The sequence below is a fragment of the Bombus bifarius genome, unplaced genomic scaffold, assembly GCF_011952205.1.
Source record: "Bombus bifarius isolate JDL3187 unplaced genomic scaffold, Bbif_JDL3187 scf7180000008008, whole genome shotgun sequence".
In the NCBI taxonomy this organism is placed as follows: domain Eukaryota; kingdom Metazoa; phylum Arthropoda; class Insecta; order Hymenoptera; family Apidae; genus Bombus; species Bombus bifarius.
Genome location: NW_022884386.1, coordinates 3,346,177 through 3,366,115, shown reverse-complemented (window position 1 = coordinate 3,366,115; position 19,939 = coordinate 3,346,177). Strand labels below are relative to the sequence as shown.

The window sequence follows — 19,939 nt, the reverse complement described above, 5'->3', positions numbered from 1 at the left end:
TACACAAAATTGTTGCTATATATGTGCACATATCGTTTCTTTAATAATAAGTTTAATAATAAATTTCTATTTATCAGTCGTAAACATAAAAAAAAAGTATTTATAATGGCCGGAAGAGTAAATCTCTGAATGGAAACACACTCACATCAAATTTTTTTGACTAGATAACAACGCAACTATCGTATATATAATCGCAAAATATGTATATTAAAATTGATTTAACAACGAACAAAAAAAACGAATTGAATGAACGAATAACGTGGAATCCAGTGGGAACAATGTTCCTTTAACATCTAAATCACGACAATCGACAGAACGCTAGTTAGTCCTTTTACACGATAAACGTTTCGAAGGATAATTCCTCGAATACTTTCTTATTCATATACTTTTTGTTTTGACAGTACATATTTAGAATATACGTTTTGCTTATGTTCGCAATCGAAATTCAAACTCTCTGTATCGCCTTACGTATCGCCAGTCGCATAAACAAATCTTTCTTTCTATATACAATAATTATTCGTTTCTTAAATTCATCAAATTCCACAAAAAAACTACGTTCCCGTTGAACTACGAAAACGGAATATACATTCAGAGTGCGTAATGGTTCTCTTAAGATTTAGATCTAGCGTAAAATGAGTTTAGAAATGCACCGCATTTAAATGCACAAGACAAAAACGATGATTATAAGAAGTACGAGATCTTACAAGACGAGATTTGAGGTATATAATAGATATAGTAAATCTCAGAGGGTATCAAAAACAATTACGTAGGGCGTAGGACACCGATAGGGTTTCTCTTTGTCTTTCTTTCTTTCTTAATCGTACACAATCTTAGTAATTTAAGAAAACAGGGGATACATCTTTTTAGAATTATCGTTTGATAGTCTTTCTAATACTATTAGTTACAAGGCCCGTCATCAAAAATCGTAACATCTCCCTTTTGCAAGGAAAGAACAAGCGAAATGTCGAATCAGTTGTGAAACACAATAGACGGGCGTTACGTAGGGCTTGGCGAGTACCAAATTCCCAGAAAAACTCCATTTTTCTTCACTTTCTTCTTTTTTTCTTTTCTTTTTTTTTTTTCTATTTTTGATTTCGTTAATCGAAAAAAGTACCTATAGAATATACATCTGTGTGGTTTCTCTAGCTAGAAGAATTAAGATCACATGCCGCCAGGTTTCGGAAGATTTGTATCGTAAGCTCTGATTACGTCCGTCTGTGTCACCGAGCCTCCTTCCTCTTGAGAGAATGCAAATCCATCTGCATCGCGCAGCATGTGCAACAACAAAGATCGTAGCCTATTAATCTCTGTTATTACAACATTAAATTAATTAACACACATGCACTATCTACAGGAAAATGTTAGACTTATTTATAATCGATGTTAGTTTACAGTCTTGCAGGATATGTTCTATCGTCTTTTTACGATTTTAGAGAGATTCTTAAACTACAAGTTAAGACATCATTACGTAAGACAACGAGAGTACTCGAGACAAGTACGAGTTACTCTAACAATTAAAGGTTAGTGAAAGTACAAGTTTTGTCAGAATAATGTTGTTAGTGCAGCTTGTAGCTTAATAATAACACAGCGCATATACATTGTTAAAACGTATCTAGGTGCAAATATTGTGGAAGATTGCTTATTTCGAAAAAAATTTTTTTATATTAAATAGGCAAAAGTCGTGAATAACAAAGCGTGTGCTCTTAAGTAAATATATTTGTTAGTAACGAGTAAAGAAAATACTACAAACGGCGAGCTTAGAAGACAAAGAATTTGTACAAAAGGACCATCGTTCTGACTGTCCTTGTTTTTCTTTTATTTCTGCTTTTCTTGATTGCAGGTCGTCGTTAGATAAAACAACTTACGTGATAGTTCCACATCGGTATTAACTCTGGAGGCGGCGTTTGATCGCCTGGTGAAAACACTTTTTACGTTTTTCAATAGCCGTGCCGTCTCCGTCAATCTGGAAAGCCGTGCATTCAAAATTGTTTTAGAAACACTCGTTTATCTATTGGTCGTCCTCATCCTTACACTTCAAATTCTTTCCCCACAATAATGATATGTCTCGCGTGTAGCCTTCTCTTCACCGGCTACCTAATAGTTACTTATCTAAACTGATTCATGCGGTGCTAGAAATACTATCAGATCTTTCTGTTCATAATTCTTCTAATCGATGCTCTATTATTTTTAAGAATTCTATTTAAATATTCCTTGATGCTTTTTATTACAACTTGGATACAAATCGTATCCTTTGTAATATTATATTAATAAAAATTAATTTTAATATATTAATGGAAAAGTTCATACTAATTAATACACATATTAACACATATATACCCTTAGGAATTTGAAAATTCGAATAAACACTGTAAATGAAGCTAATTGAAATAGTAATAAAATAAAAAAGTATTTACTAAGATCGTGATTTGTATCTATATATTCTACTAATTTCCATCCAACTAATTTCCAATATGATCTATTTCAATTTCTATCCTTACATGTTTCGATACAGAAAGAATGTTAAAGTTGTATTAAAAGGTGACTGTGATACACGTGCTAATATTATTCATACCGCGGTGCCCTTGCAAGTGAACCGTTGAACGATCATGCAGTTTGGTTAATCAGCAGTGCTTTCGCCTGAAAGTGTAGAATTACAGGAACACTACGAGTTACATACATACTACTGGGGGTACTTACACCTCGCGAGCTCGGCGATGGCATGCACAGGCCTTCACGGGATACCGCGAATAAAACATACCAGAAAACCGCATTAACAAACAGAGTACTTGCTTCATACCGATGGGTTTTTTCAAGTGATTTGCCAAACTATATTACTACCAGAATTAGTTTACTTTCGAAACAACCACTTGCCCGTATTACTTACAATATCTTTTATTGCATATTATTTTAATGCAATTTTATTCTTGCAAACCCAACTAGTATCCAAGTGCTAAACGATTGAAAATAAAATAAAAAGAAATAAATAACTAAAGTTTCTCTACGTTCGTATGCTACGATACTTCGAAAAAGCTTTGGTCTTCGATGCTACTATATACGCGTACGAAGTATAATCACCAATCTATACTGTAAATCGCTTGAAATAAATTTGAAAAATTGTAATATTTAGAATAAAGTATGAAATTAAATACAGATGAAGATGACAATTAACCATACGAGCAAACAGAGATACAATTAATGAAATGCTTTAGCTTTCTTTTTGCTCCTATACCATATTGCATAAGTATACAGAATGATTCTATTTCTACTAGGTAGAAAGTAAAGAAAACATTATCAATCTTATTTATATGCAGATATGTAATAGACTTTATACTACATTTGTATTAAAGAACAAATTCATAGTAAGTAGTCTCTAGTACGTATAATGTTTAATACAATAAAAAAAAGGTAAACACGTACAGTATTAGACGGTAGACGATACTAGGTAGGAATAGGTAAGGTGTATAAAAAATATGAGGATGCTTACTGATCTTACAGTGGACGGGAATTTGTAGAAAATCTTTAGGAACATGGAATACGGAATGGTGCACTTGAAACATGCCCTGTATGATGAATGAACCACAGATCACGCGCTGCGCGTGCAATCGGGAAGACTTTGATCTTATTTCGCCTTCGTGGCGACCAAATCGAGGTCCAACATCGAATTAACCATCGCCTCCTCGAATATGACTTCGATCTCCTGTTGCAATTTTCATTTTTCTACTCAATTGAGACAATTGAATGTTAAAAATATAATTGTTATAAAGAAATCCTAATATAGTAAAACATCGGAAAGTTGTTCGGCCCTTGGAAAAAAAAAGTACTATTATGAAAACAAATTGTAAACACCATTTGTAACAAGATTAATACTGTATACCGCTATACGCATGCATCTCTAAGTGATTTGTTAGTTCTGAAAGTTATATAGGAATTGTCATCGTATAAAAATGAATGTTATTCTAGTGTGAACGTGGTTTGTTAAAATGTTACATTCAATAAGCCATGCATATTGAACATTAATAAGTAATTTTGTTTTTGTTACTCTACCAATTTTTCATGCAAGGTACATATACTGCTATGTATCTAAATGTATGTGAATTTTTAACCCCATACAAAAAAATATTATTGATAAGTTACCAAAATGAATTACTAAAAGCATATGCCTTTGTTTCGTGACGTTTTTTCAATTCTGAGTCGCTATAATAATTCTGAATTTCTATAATGTACATTAAAAAGATATAAAAATAACTTACGAGCTTCTGTAGTCATGACTGTTGAATATATCCCCGGGGTCTGATTTTCGAATCTCATTTTCTCTAGCTGCCGCAGTTACGGACTTCCAAATTGTATTCTTTACTCTGTAACAGGACATACTTCAAATACGTGTAATTAACATATTGTGATAATTATTGGATATATACTTACGCCTTAACTGTTACATCCACAAGTAGCACTGCTGCTGGTATAAGTACCAAACCCAGCCAGAATACAGGCGAAGAAAACAGCATTCTATCGTTGCCCAACATCACTGCACCCACGTTTAAAACAGGCCAAAAATTACTGTAATTGAATTAATAAATGACTTCACCATTTTTTGATGTAAATAAAATACAGATATATTGCGTAACTTACCTATATATAAGAATAAACAAAAACCAGAGCATAATAGATCCCCATGTTGCCAAATGAGTGACCCACGTCCAAGAATTTATTATTAACCCTGCTTTTCCACATACTGTTACAACTACATACTATAAAAAAATAAAATATATTCTTTTTATAAAGAACTGATTTCATTTTGATAGCACAATAAAACAATTATTAAATTGAAACATACAGTGTATACAAAATTTCCTAAAACAATGTATCCACCATCTCGGCCGTTTGCCCATATCACACCTTCTTTTAGAGCCAGCAGTGATAACCAATAAAGAAGAGATGAATGTATTAAAGCATTTGCAATCCACATCCAAAATACCTATGTAAGCAATGTCGAAATTGTACAAAATTGTTAACATAATGTCAAATATGACTAATACTATACAAAGAATACAATACCTTAAAATTAAACGACGATTCTCCAGTATTTTTTGTAGCATATAATCCTGGATGAGATAAATGAGTTTCCGCGGAACATACTTTATCAAACAGACCCATAGCTAGTGGAGGAGCTGCTGTAAATACCTAATGTAAATAGTGTACCTTGTATATTGTAACATGTAATATACAATAATTATATATTCTAGTAATTATATGATAGCACAATATGAGCCTATAACTTACAACATTGTAAAGACCAATTGACCATCGCTCAAAAAGGATTTGTCCGGACCAGCCGGAGTAAATGGCAAACCACAGTTCGATAACATACAGACAAATATTTTTGTAGAATGAGTACAATATTAATTTACACATTCTACTGTAATTCCATGAACCATGAACAAATAACAAACGTTTTAAAAAACGAAATTGCGCAATAGAATAATCAGAAGCACAAGCTGCTTGAAGACCTTCAACCCCGGAAATTCCTAGAAATGATAAAAATTAGTAATATACATCTTTCTTGTTTGTCACAAAGTCAACGAATAGGTAACTTACCAACGCCGATATGTGCTTTCTGGATCATAGCTACATCATTTGCGCCATCTCCAATAGCAAGTGTTACAACCTTTTTGTTACTTGTTATCAAATCAACTACCTGAAAAACTTTATTACGTTATTACTGTTGTTAAGAAATATCAAATAAAAATAAAATAAGTTCACAACATGATCACCTCGGCTTTCTGCATTGGCGAAACTCTGCAACAAATAACAACTTTGCAAGATGAACATAAATCTAGAAAATCCATTCTAATATCACAGGATAATGCAAAATCTAAGGTATTTCCATCTATAATAAGAGCTACATCATTTTGACACTTTAGATCGATTCCAAAATCAAGACACCGCTGTATTATAACTTCCCTTGTTTTCTGTAATTAGATATTGATTTTAAAACTCTTTCCTAAGAAAATTAGAAAATATAGTGCTCTCAATCTTTTCTTACATCTAAAGATGATTCATTAATTATATATAATGGCATCCCATGTGTAATCAATTTACAAGAATAGCCAATATTTATGGCAGTTTCTTGTTTATCTCCAGTTAATACCCATACATTAATATCAGCTTGTAAAAGAGCTTGTATTGTTTCTGGTACCTACGACATTATGAATTCCCATCATTCATTTCTGGAAACATATATCGGAAAACAAACTACACACATACCTGATCTTGTAATTGATCTTCAATAGCAGTTGCCCCTAATAATCTTAATTTTGTTTCAATAAGGTTCGCAGCATTTTCGATCATACTTTCACGATTTCCTAAACTAATTGTCGCATTGTGATAAGTTTCACGCCACCACTATTAAAAAACGGTTGATGTCACAATTTTATTCAAAATGAACAAGATGTAATTGAATTAACAATAAATGGTACTCACCTGGTAGAAATTATCAGGTATATCTGCAACGGCAAAACAAAGCGTTCTTAGACCTTCGGATGCAAATGCCTCCAAATGTTCCAAAGTTACGTCTCGGAAATCGTCCAAACTACTCTGTTCAAGGTCATTATTATCTAAGGGAGCTGGACATAATCTTTCGTAAATAACGGAATCAGCTCCTTTACAAAAAAGTTTGATTTTCCCGTCTGGTGTTTTGACAATTACGGACATCCTTTTTCTAGCAGAAGTAAATTCTATTACATTTAATATTTCATAACGAAGTCTTTCACCCAGAGCTATTATTTCCACATAAGCGGGCGTTCTAGTATCGAATACGTAATTAAATTTACGAGCTCCATCTACTAACGCTCTTTCATCTATTTAGATAATCGTGTATAAAATTAAACTATGAATAGCGTTTAAGGATATAGATACATTAATATAAATACATTACCTGGAGATGCAGCATGATAAATTACAGTTTCATCAATTTTTTCAGGAATAACAGTATGACACACTGAGAGCATAATCATAAATTCATGTACCACTTTTTCATGGTTTGCAGCCTTTTTATCAACAGGACGAGAAGAATCTTGTACTGATCTTCCTTCAACAATATCTCTAATTAGCTCACTATTAATACTAGTAGCGACTTCATTGCCATTTATATTTGGATTTGGCAAACTGTAAACAAATTTTTTTTACTTAAAAACAAGTAAATAAGATAAAAGATAATAAATGAAATTACTTAAAACGCTTACTCATATAATTTGCCACCAACTGAACATCGTTTAAACTCCATTACATTTTTCGTAAGAGTTCCAGTTTTATCAGTAAAGACATAATTAACTATACCAAGTTCTTCATTAAGATTGCTTGTACGTGCCATTGCTGGTGTATCTGTTTCTGCATGGTACATTTCGATATCCATATTAATGAATGTGGCTTGAATAAATCTCACTACTTCCAACGTGACTTGCAACGAAATGGGTATTAAATTGTTAAATAAAATCATAAATGTTAAGAGATTAAAAGCAAAATTTTTAGTCATTTCCTCTGAAATAAATAAACAATTATTTAGTTTTGTGATCAGCTTTGAGAAAGTTGAGAAAATAAGCCAATTTCTCACCTTGTAAACCTAAATACCACAATCCATAACTATTAGCTCTGGTCCAAAGAACATTAAATATTGCAGATAATAGACACAACAAAAGAAGTATAAAGAATAACATGAGTATTTGTGTATTGGTCAGTCGATCCAAGGTAGACCTTTTTAAGGGTGCAGTTGTAGTATTGTTTTGCATAAGTTTTGTATCATGGCCTGTGTAAATTACTACACCAAACACCCACCGTGTGTTTCTTAGCATTGCACCACGAGGCAATACTTGATCAGGTCCCAAAGCTACAGGTCTAAAAAGTGAAATATACATTTCTTACATACAACTTCATAACATCTCTCAAATTTTTGTAAGAAACAACCATACTGTTTATTTGTTTCTCGCAATACTCCATTAAACTCATACAATTGTCTGTTTGGTGGTTCACATTGAATATTTGCACGAAAATTCATTAATTCAACAGTATCTAAGAGACTGGCAGTGTCAGGATGGGCCTGTCGTATCTTCAAATTTGTTTCTCCATCCAAATTGGCAGTCTCTATGAAAGACATACCCTGTGGCTCCGATGATGATAATAAAATCAAATCAGCAGGGAAGAACTTGTTGTTGTGAACCTATGCATATTAAAGAAAGCGATTCTAGCAGGAATATGTTAATTATAAATCATTACCACATCCAGCTTGAGAAAAATAGGATGCAACCTTAACCACATCACCAACGGCAATATTTCTCCATTGTATCCATTGCCAGTGGCCATCCCTCAAAACCTCCACTTCACGCATATTTATTTCATCATCTGCTCTGTGCCTTTTCTGTAAGTAACGATATTATAATATTTTATATTGGATAATAAAAATTAATTTATGATTAGGGATACTTACAATATCTTCGACTATCTCCTTTAATGCAGATACACTAAGAATAAAAATTAATGGAACCAAAGTTGTGTATCGACCTGTAGGTGATACATCCGGTATTTGCTAAAATTAAAGACAAGATAATGTGTAATAAAAAGTACCATATAAACGTTTGTTTACGTACGTAAGATTTGTTTAATGATTACCTGCATGAGGGCGATGAATAGGAAGAAGCAATTACTATATCGACGAAATTGTTCGAAAAGAAACATAGGTATAAACGAAAGGAGTGAGTACTTCGCGGTACTAATGCGATTGTTGTTGTATTTCGCTGGCTGCTGGGGAGCATTTATGAAAACCACCCTTTCTTCACTGCTATCATGTTGATACGAAGACCGTTGATCGTCACCTTGGGATGCACCATTTTCCGCCCTTATGGGACCAACTACGATAAAATATATATCATTTTATATTACTATGTTTACTCTCATCGAAACATTTGCTTCAAAACTATAATAAACTAAATAAGTTACGATCGTTACATATGAAAGAATTAATCAGTAATACGATATTACTTAATAATACATATTATGCTATTTATTAATTCGCTTTTTTCGTTTTATAACATAACTTTGAAGGTATTTCTTATCTAACTATAATGATCGCGTGTTTGATTGCAATCAACTACTTATATTTTTTCTGAATATGTTGACTTACGATTTTGAGCATACAAATAAAGATGAAACCGGGATCTGAGTTCGTTGAACCATTGTATTACTTTCGTACGAGCTATTTCCATGTTACTGGTTGTTAAATGAAATGTCTTTCACATCACTTCTCTTTGCCACACCGATCCATATTTATCGCGCGACAAGGCAACACTATTACAAACACAATCTAATGTCTTTGATGCTGTATTAATGATATAATATCAAACGATTTAAAATCAGTAACGTTTCACATCTCTTTTCGTTCAATTATATCGAAAAATAAATGATAATACACGAATTCAGACGTGTCTAGATACGAGAGCGAACTCAGTGATTTCACTATGTTATTTAAGAAGAAAATGACGTAGTTCGGGACTCTATTATCATCTTGGAGGTTATAGCTGCATATCTAAAAAGGAATTCCGTAAGAAACTCTTTTATCGCGGTCAATAAGAAGCTACATTGCCTAAGAAGAATTCATTTTAATGTCACTAACATTTTAATGATCATTAAATCTCCAACTTAACTCGTGTATGTTGATAATTTTTTAAAAATTCTATACGTATAACTATATGTACTTATATTGTCTATATATACTATAAAATTGTGAAACAAAATGTTAATGATTTGTAAAATTATAGTTCGTAAAAAAATAATACAAAATCATCGTATTACTAACAAATATTTACTATATACTTATCGCAGAGCTGAATTTTAAACGACTTTGCATATAAAATATATACATTTTTCGAATCTATTTTATAATTTAAATAAAATTTGTCAAAATCTCATTTCAAGGACAGCCGGTTATACCAATACTGTGAACGTCTTGATATGAGTATTATCACTTGTGTATATACATTGTGAATACCGAATATACACATATTAGTCGTATCTGCTGCATCTAGATCGTATTACGCAAAACAAAAACTGTATAGTATCAAACTCGATACGTGGGTGTTAAATGATTATTCTTTGATAGTGTACATACATTATTCCACGACACGCGTGCACGCAAAATATTTGAGCTCGTATATCCCATAGTTTCTCAACACCCATCATGTAATAATTACTTCCGGCGAAATATTATCCATTCGTACGTCATCACTACCAAAACAGTTGTGTAACAAGTAGTTGAATGTGATTAAAGTTGCAAATGAAAAAAGACAGCTTATTGCGAGGCTACTAAATTGAATACAATCGATGACAATGGAGGAATAAGAAACATCAATAGGCACTGAATTTAAAGAATACAAATTAAACGTGTTCTCTGTGATTATATTATTCGTTACTGATTAGAAAATAACGATCAAAACTGATATACGATTTTGACATTTTATTCAGCCGACTTGGAACTTGCTTAATCCATGAAAGAAAACAATATAGATAGCCAACATTCTGCGAAGATCTACGCACGTCTTCCTATAATAAAACTTCCTATGAAATGGAACGTACACCTGTCGAACACCTTTCTGCTCGAAATAACGATCGGTTAAACAAACTACATATCTGCGTCATCGTGGCGGAAGAAGCTTCGCGCCTGTCGCCACACCCCTACCGATACAACGGAAATACGAATGTACGTGCAACGCGATCCTACGAATTAATCCACATTTAACTGTTCTCTAAAACCCGCAGTACTTCTTGCAAAAATTCTCGAGTCGCGAGTTCGCGTAACCATGTCACGCCTGCAAATTTGCTCGGGAGACACTGATTCTAGTTCGTAGGTGGCACTGGTCATCAGCGACTTCTTTACCAAGGTATGTATATCCGGCCCATTAGATTGCCAATAGTTAGGTAATTTATACGTGCAATTTATGTTACTAGTACGACTTCATTTACGATCATCAACATTTAATTGTATTCTTATTCATACTAAAATTAAAAAATAAATAACGATGGATAAAAAATACTACTAGAACTAAAGGAAACAAATAGAATGATTTTCAATATGAAAATAATATAATAGATGAATACGTTGATACTTTGAACGTATAAGATCGAAAATGTTGGCTTGAAACGTTGGATATTTAGATGGCTTAGAGACACAGGCTCTCAAGTGGTTTAGTACACTACTGACAAGGGGGTGTCCACAAAATGTGACAGCCCTGTACACGTGTTACCCTGAAAACGCATGCGCTTGCTACCGGCAACAAGTTGGCATCAGCACCGAGCTTCACTCCACCAGTATTTTCCATGAATACGTAGGCATGTACGTACGGTAAAGTTGCGTCAATATACAACGCTCCGAGACTATAGGCCAAGGACATTTCCGCTGGGGTGGACTGAAGGTAGCTCCGCGCTACTGATGTTATACTTTATTGGACAATCCGTTCGCGCTATTTTAATGGAACAATATTACGATATAAAATACAAAGGGAACGGGGAACTCTTATTAGATTTTTCACTTTTTATAATATTTCAGAATGTATTTCGAATTAAACGATAGGAACGACAAGAATTATTCATACGTGAATATTCTACAATATGTAGGATCTAAACACCGAATAAATTCTACTTCAAAAACTTAAAATTTAATTTCGCTACCAAATATTTACTGCCATTCAATACTAGAGATTTGAACTTGCAGCTAGAAATCCTATCAACATATATCCTTTTGGCATGTATCTTTACAACCACAAAGAACAATACGACTTTGTGGCTAGCTATCATATTACGAGCTTATTTATAGCGTATTTATATTCATAGTATTGTGAATAACTAGACTCTGGATATTTTTTGTAAAGTCATTTTTTTATCACAATTAAAAGAATAGAATCTGAATAGAGCTGTGTTTCATCTATTAAATGCCATAACGTCTGCTCTACTTTTGATATTTTGTATATTTCTTCGTCTTACATATATTCTGCAGATGTTCGTACTTTTAAATTTTCCATAAATGCATAAACTAGATCCGCAGTCTACTAATAACAGAAAATCTTTCCAGTCGCCAATTGCAGGAAATAACAGCCTGTGGACATGTTTTACCTTCGGAACTTCTTTCGTGCACTCCAGCTTCCTGCAGTTCGATGTGTTCACGTGTCCTTCGGCTCTCAATCCCAGTCGTCAGGGAATCTATACGTAGGCCAATATTGTCGACGTTATCGATGTTGCCGAGATCGATGGGACTACCGATGATATATGGGCCGGATTGTTGCTGGGCACCATCGTTGGTTTGACCGCTCACGGATGAGGAACTGTTACGAACACCGCTGTTTTGTGGGGGTGTACCGTCCATATGAGGTATAGAAGAAAGATCCGGAGGTGTAAATGGACGTAACAAGCCAGAACTGGGAACCTGGGGGCTCCCCCTGGCAGTTGGTTGCATTGAACGCAGCGGGGCCTAAATCAGATCGAATTTATTAATGTAGCTAATGTTGGCTATCTTTAGTATTTAGCTTAAGGAGAAAAGTGTGTTAGACATTTAGATGACTCGTTTATCGAAACAGTTATTAAGTCAGTAGGAGAATCGGGATTCGAATTTTTATGGTATGATTTTATGCTTTATCTAAATTTTGATTTTTATCTAACCGAGTATATTGTAGAATTTGTGAATCAACAAACGCCAACCATATTTTCAATATGATAAGTATTATCTATATATATATTAAATTATCCCAGATCAAATTATCATGATTCGTATCCCGATTCGATAATGCATTTTCTTGTCTTTGGTATGTAATAATAAGGCGGACAGATACTTAAAGCTACACAAACATATCTATTTTGAAAATAAAACGAGGCGTAGGTGAAGATTACGATCAAGCGGTAAAATACGATCGTCTTTCGACGAACATAATTTGCGATGATGTAATGCCGATGTTAAGAATATACAATGTAAAGACATACATATTGTAGAGATACATATTGTAATAATTCGTCTAAATAAGAATACATGTACGAACAACATAAAATAATTCAGAACGTAACAAGAACTAAGTTTGATCATTGTTTGGAAGTACTTTGTGGATGTTGTAAAAATGGTAAGTCTGTGGATTCAACGATACCATTAAAAACAAAGGCAAATATTGATGTTCTGGGTGTGCACGAGGCACAGTTCACGACACGAGCACTTTGCGACAATTTACGGTTATACGATGATAATTCATCGCGTTTGTATGGGTTACATACGTGGTTACAATGTGAATCTATTAGAGCTCGATGTAAAAACTCACTAGAAGAAACGAACATCACATCGGACGAAGACAGACAGGCAGTAGATATATTGCAAGAATACTTCTACTTAGTTATACAATGAAACCAGATAACACGAAGAGGAATGTTCGTAGAAGTTTGCGTTGAATTTGTGCTTACACGAATCCTTACTGTTGGTCACGTATCGTTTTCAATGACACGATTATTCTCTAAATTAATTCATACACCCGATGTATTATTTATGAAGAGCTTTTTAGGAGAAGGTCCAGACATTAGCGTGCAGTTATGTACTCACGATTTTCAATCAAGTAGGCCAAGGCGGATTTCTGGCGGCTGTCCTTCGACCCGTTTTATGGTTTTCGGCCGTCGAAACTTTGATTATATTTTATCAGGCTCCTACTGACGTAAGCTTACAAAAATAATTTATTTTTCTTTATCTCCATTGGAACGAATATAACCAGAAATGGTATTGACAACTTATCGGTATTATTCGTTTCTTATCTACTTTAGCAAGGCACTTCGATGCCACACTACGAACGTACTAACGCGATATGCGCTTCTAGCAGCAAAGAAAAATTATAACATGGGATTCTTCGTCGTCCGTGTAACGAATCTCTATGTCAGAGTTTCAGTTTCGTCACGCTTGCTTGTTCAACGTCGGGATTCAAGATTCAGTAGTAAACGTGGTTCTCTGGCCAGACGAGTTGTACAACAGGTATCGCAATTCTCCTGCGACAGAGTAGAATATTCGAAACAGCTCTAAGAACAAATTCACGACGGAAATAGATCCAGCTTGTGCTCATACCGCAGGAAAAGGAATCAACGCGTCGAACGACACACGATCACTTTATATTTTCGTTCTTTCGTTTTTTCTTTGTTTCTTCTTTTTCTTTTTCTGTAACGAGGAAACGATTGATCTACACTGAAGCGTCCCTTTGCGTGTCGGCGAAAAGAACACCTTGTCAATAACGCGATGTAACGAGCACTGTGTGAAAAATACGTTTGCACTCCGTAAAGTCTCTGCCACGCGAGGTCTCGATATTCTTCCCTGAATGACGATCAATCATATCCACGTGCAAACATCGGCATCAAGTGGATTAGGACGTGTGAAAATTTTTGGCCACGTTAATCAACCATCATACGAAACTACTGATTATCCGGAGCCATGTTTCGGAATTGTTCTCTATGCTCTTTGATACCAAACATTTACGTCAAAAACTGGAGGTAAATAGCGACCAATCAATGAAGCGAAATATCGTAGTTTCGACCGAACGTGAAAGTTACAGCAAAACACTTAATCAAGGTTCCTCGTATTATTATAAGCACAAATCGGCAACGTGTAATAATGACACAGAATAACACAAGAAGCGCAACTACACGAGCAATTTACGAGGTCTATGTAATCAAGATCAACGCAATCATGCTGCAACGTATCATTTGGTGATATCGGGTGTAAAATGAAATCCACGAACAATCGATAGATATGGTCTGATGATATGGCGAAACCAGGCAAGAAAATCGAAATTTTTCGAAGGACGACCAAACACTGGTGGAAAATATTTTCTTGACGTGGTCGGTTCTCATAAAATTCTCGTTTCAGATAGAAATCTCACCGCCAAGAGGCACCATGGTATTTAGAAAATTTTACGCTGATAAGTTTCACGCAACCTGTCGACTTCGTACACTTTCGCTGCCTGCGGTCTAATATTTTACATGTAAAAATCGTTCGATATTTTATCACGTCGATCTTATGATTTTTTACAGTTGAAATCTCCTCAAGTTGATAACGAGCTCTTGAAAATGAATATAGTCCGATAACTCATTCCGACAACTTGCTCATTATCACGTTTAAGATCTGCGAAATTTTCTCTGCGTACGATAAAGCACTGAACGTAGTATTCTGCACTAGCACAGATGTGTTACAGTATTCGAAAAAGATAAAACTACGTTTTGAAGTGTAATTCCACGACTCGATTAACCGGTGAACACCGCGCGCCAGATAACGGTAATTAATTCGTGATTAGTTTAATAAGCATGTTTTGGACAGGCAATGGCAAGAAACAGTCGATTGGTGTAACGCGCGCCCGACGACACCGTTCATTAACTCTTCCATCTCTCCCGTTATCCCTAAAAACAACACGCGTACACGTGTACTACTTCTTCGTCTCCCTTCTTGGACGCGGGTTTTCATGTCGACGGAAGGACGTATACTATTACCTGACAGACGCGTCGGCTCTCGTCTCTCCCTGATATAAACCGCCTACGATCTTCTGCGCGTGCCACTTGCTCGCTTAGACTTAGTCACCATTCGATCGACAAATTAGGCCATAAAATCGTTCCATAAAATCATCGCCTATTCCAAGAGAGTTTTATCGTTTATCGTTAATTGAAATTATTTAATTATCGAAAGTTTATCGAATTGATTAATGATAACAAACGATTAAATCCAATGGATAGAATCAACGACATATATATTGTATTATTACGATGTTAGAAAGTAGCCTGATAGTACAAACAGGTTAAGGGAGTGGTTTCCATTACGTGGAGGATCGTGCGGAAGTGAATTAAGCGATCTACGTCAGACTACTATTCCTCGCACGCCTCTTTGTGTTTGAACTACTAGAAGTTGATCATTACCAGTAATTAGATAGAATGGCTGAAATTGATCTCATAATGTCGTAGAGATAGAGTTTAGTAGTATAGGAAAGTTAGAAGCAGTTTTTATATTAAAGCTTCCATAAGAAGAGGACTTAACCGTCGTGTCTGACTACCGTTGCTTATTCTACTTAAGGCGATCAAACTGAGTGGCACTTACATCAAACTATCTATCAATTTATACGTTGCGGATTGCTGAAATTACGTTCTATGAAATGCTCTAATACGGAGGGAATACTATGCCTTCGTACGTGGTAGAAAACAGCAAATACAAAAAATGAAGTTACAATGCCGAAATAAACAGGTTGGTAAATAAGAGACAATAGGGAACGAGATGTATCAAAAGTAATGAGATACGTATACACGTTGTTATTGCGTTATTACCATATGCTACTTATCGTGGCACGTTCGCGTTATTATTGATAAAATGCAAAATCCACGCGTATATTTGGTAAATACATCGACGTTCCACGAAGATTTTCATGGAATAAAACCAAGGTCTTTTCGCAAAACAAATTGTAGAATAAATTGTATAATAAACGATACGATACCGATATTAAAAAAGGAGAGGAAGAATATACTAATAAGGAATGCGATGGCATTTATAATAGAAACAAATCGATATCTCGATTGAAATAAATTGATCGAAGAGTCGCCGAATAATTGAATTTTATCGATTTCACATAATTACATAGGCATATACTAGTGACCAGGCTCGAGTCATGGGTCACGAGACGTAAAAACATAGTCGATCCCTATCTAAGTCCCGTTATTACCAAGGACCGCCCTTTAGCGGAAGTGGGTTGCCAGGATTTGCAAAGGACGTTACACTTTCGAACAATTCACCGAAATGTTAATCCCCAAGAGTGCTTTTATACGCATCGATTTTCACTCGACTGTACACGTTTTCCACGGATAAGTGTTTCTCATCTTTCGTCCAGCGTGTTGCCGTATTATCGTTGGCTTTCTATCTACGCCAATGATGATGCAGCCAGGCATATTGAATTTCGCGGGAAATTCCATTTATAATCGTAAACGTTCTGTCTTCTCGTATATCGAACAAATACATCAAAGAAACCCATATCGATCTGAACGGTTATGAAAGGAGGAAAAAAACATGACAAATGACGAAACAATTTTTCTATTCGATGAAATCTATTTGAAATCAGATACAAACAAGATAAGATGGTGAGTTATAATGAAAAAGATCGCATGATCCGTGTAATTGGCTTATGGGTGCAACCGTGTTTTTCGAGACGGAAATAAAAGCGGATAAGTCGGGGGAATGCCATAACAAGGAGGAGCGGCCCTTCCCATCTCCCACTGATCATCTACTGTATGTGTATACCGAGAGATATATTGGCTCGTCTATTTACGAAGTCAGCTTTTATGTTTGCGATCGGTGACGGCGTTGATTCCGTCGATAGGACACACGTGACGCCACACCCTCAAAATGAGTTCCTATGTCCTTCCTCTATTACGGAATTGGGAAATGAATTAAGAAAGAAAGCAGACAAGCCGCACACAACGTAACCGACAACAGGAACGATATTTCTGATGAATTTATACGAAAGAATCGTGCACAGGTCACTTGCTTCGCGTGCAAATGGAACGATGGAAGCGGAACCCTACTCGTTTTTAATATTTTACGCCGCAATCGAAGGAAGAATCTCATCGAGCGCCGCGACCAGATATCGTGCAACACAAGATCTAATGATATCACAAATAACGGAACTACAGTATAATGATGCTAGCACGGTCAGTCATTTGTCAGAAATCCATCGTTTATATCTTCGACTGTTGTTTCCACCGATGTTGTCTAATGAAAAATCATTATCAGCAGGAAGTTTATGCCTTCGCGTTACGTAAATTGTACATATATCTGTATAAGATGTACTAGAGAAAATTTTCTCAATGCTATATTTACAACAGAAATATGAAAACTAACAGCTTAATTGCAACATCAAAGATATGTATGTAAAGATATGTATGTATAATATATGTATATGATTATCAAGACACGATATTGCAGCATTTTCACTGCCAGCGTTATGACCAACGAATATAATGTTAGGAACATTCCAACGCTGGTGAACTGCATTTTAATCACGCATGTAGGCAACTATCCAAATCACGTTTGTAATTGGCACTGACTGAACCTTTTAGTTGTCAGCGTGATCAAGTATCTACAAACTGCTTTGAAACAGGTTGTCTTTGGAAACATCTGTTCCGCACACGTGATAGAAACGACGCTTGTTCGATTACGAATACCGAGCTACCTGTTGATATAAATATAAATTCTAAATTTCATGTCGAAAATAAAACCGATATTACCGAATCGATTATGAAGATTAATTTCATATTCGTTAATGATTGTGTTCTCCTGGGTACATTTGTAACGAATATTCGATAATAGCCAAGAATTTCATTATTCCAATTCGAAAGTCGTGAACTTCTTTTTGAACTAGTTGAAATAATGCGATCAATTGGCTAGACCAGATTTAAATACCATCCAACAGGAAATGACTACTCTATTGGGGGTGGAGATTTTTTGCCATGAGGAATTTTGTCAGACTGACATGTGTTCGTGAAAAGCTATTCTTCTCAGAAATAACTTTGTGAAATCGGGACGAAAACGTAATGAAAATCTGGCTGACGTTCAGCAACATATGCGGTTCACGTGAGAGGAGATTTGTTCCGCGTTTTTCAGCTCAGTTAAACAAAGTGCACGCGTTTCGTTGGTTGATCGTCAAAATCGAACAGTTGCAACAATAATCGGTCTCGAACGATTTTAAAATACATTTTACTTGTAGCAATAAATGAAACTAACTATTAAATACCAAAAGTTGATCTGTTTAAGCGAGGTTCAACACCTAAAAACAGCTACGAAAATCAATTAGGAATGTATTTTAATAATCGAATGAATTCGAGTTCCATATAAAAATTAATGTAGGATCAGAGGATTTAAGTGAAATACATTTCGCAATTTCTTACAATTACGAGGCTTTGCCCTAATCTTAGCCATGCTACAAGAATTCTCTTCTCAATCACGCCGCATCCTTGACAATGAAATTACTAGAATGGTCAAAATAACCATTTTGTAACTTTTTATACAAATTTAAAGTATTAATAAATATTATTTTGTTCCTTGTACTATGTTCTTTTATATATCTTCCAGTCTTTCAGGACCTTCACAGTTCTCTTATCAGAAGGCGGAATGAATTTCCCACTTTATGACCATAACCCTCAGGAATCATAGCGCTATTCTTCAAATATTTATTTCAAATAAATGATACTCGATAGCCGGATGATTTCCAAACGTAAGCCATCATCCGTCACTTCATCTCAAAAACATCCTTCTCAGTCAAGAGCAAAATAGCGTGGAGCAAATTGCCTTCGTGGTTTATTGCTAATATAAAATTCTAAAAATCGCTCTGCACTGGCTATTAATACTCTAACAAGGACAAATACTGATGATGTGGAATCTTTCAGTATTACGTATCACTGGTAATTTGACCGCTTATATCACTTATCTTACATACACCCACGCGGATTCAGAGGGATCCTCTATCAATGTCTCTTTGGGGACTCAAAAGTGCCAGCGCTACTGCTAGGCCATCAACAAATGATATCATCGAGCCTTCCGTTTAGTATTAACACGCTAACCGTGTTATCGATCATTCGGGGTGAAATTATTACAAGGCCATCAGTCGATATTGTTGAATGAAAGAAACGAAACGTATCGACTTTTCATACATTAGAACATATATACCGGCTATCGCGCGACAATTCGCATATCGTTGTGCATTGTTTGACGAGTGCCTCACAAGTGCACACTACTGCACACGTGTGAAATGCAAACAAGAGCGAATGCATAAAGACGTTGCACAGTTGAGTTAGGTCACCCAGATCGATGCATTATGCAACAAGTAGTCAAACTGAAGTGCAACGTTCAACCTACTCG

At 35.2% G+C, this 19,939-nt stretch overlaps 2 protein-coding genes across 9 annotated transcripts; both read right to left on the bottom strand.

The window, feature by feature from the left end:
- Window positions 1-357: 357 nt before the first annotated feature.
- LOC117206688 (probable phospholipid-transporting ATPase IA) lies at window positions 358-10,851 on the bottom strand. Of its 8 annotated transcripts, none has more exons than XM_033446231.1 (23): window positions 10,621-10,851; window positions 10,157-10,272; window positions 9,173-9,574; window positions 8,662-8,900; window positions 8,480-8,578; window positions 8,300-8,410; window positions 7,965-8,212; window positions 7,610-7,890; window positions 7,242-7,536; window positions 6,935-7,164; window positions 6,481-6,857; window positions 6,265-6,402; window positions 6,044-6,196; window positions 5,772-5,969; window positions 5,596-5,695; window positions 5,281-5,525; window positions 5,056-5,181; window positions 4,835-4,975; window positions 4,630-4,748; window positions 4,423-4,557; window positions 4,251-4,355; window positions 1,866-1,963; window positions 1,162-1,307 (listed from the first exon to the last, which is right to left on the bottom strand). In XM_033446231.1, the coding sequence occupies exons 3-23, from the start codon at window positions 9,252-9,254 to the stop codon at window positions 1,162-1,164; spliced, it is 3,666 nt and encodes a 1,221-aa protein (XP_033302122.1). In that variant the 5' UTR covers window positions 9,255-9,574; window positions 10,157-10,272; window positions 10,621-10,851. The 8 variants fall into 8 exon arrangements, with proteins under 8 accessions (XP_033302128.1, XP_033302122.1, XP_033302125.1 ...); XM_033446234.1 differs by having other exon boundaries at window positions 9,173-9,367; XM_033446237.1 differs by lacking the exon at window positions 10,621-10,851 and having other exon boundaries at window positions 358-1,259; window positions 10,157-10,338.
- On the bottom strand, window positions 10,482-13,192 carry LOC117206693. The gene is made up of 3 exons (XM_033446243.1): window positions 13,173-13,192; window positions 12,154-12,508; window positions 10,482-11,504 (listed from the first exon to the last, which is right to left on the bottom strand). The coding sequence occupies exons 1-3, from the start codon at window positions 13,173-13,175 to the stop codon at window positions 11,419-11,421; spliced, it is 444 nt and encodes a 147-aa protein (XP_033302134.1). The 5' UTR covers window positions 13,176-13,192; the 3' UTR covers window positions 10,482-11,418.
- Window positions 13,193-19,939: the final 6,747 nt, after the last annotated feature.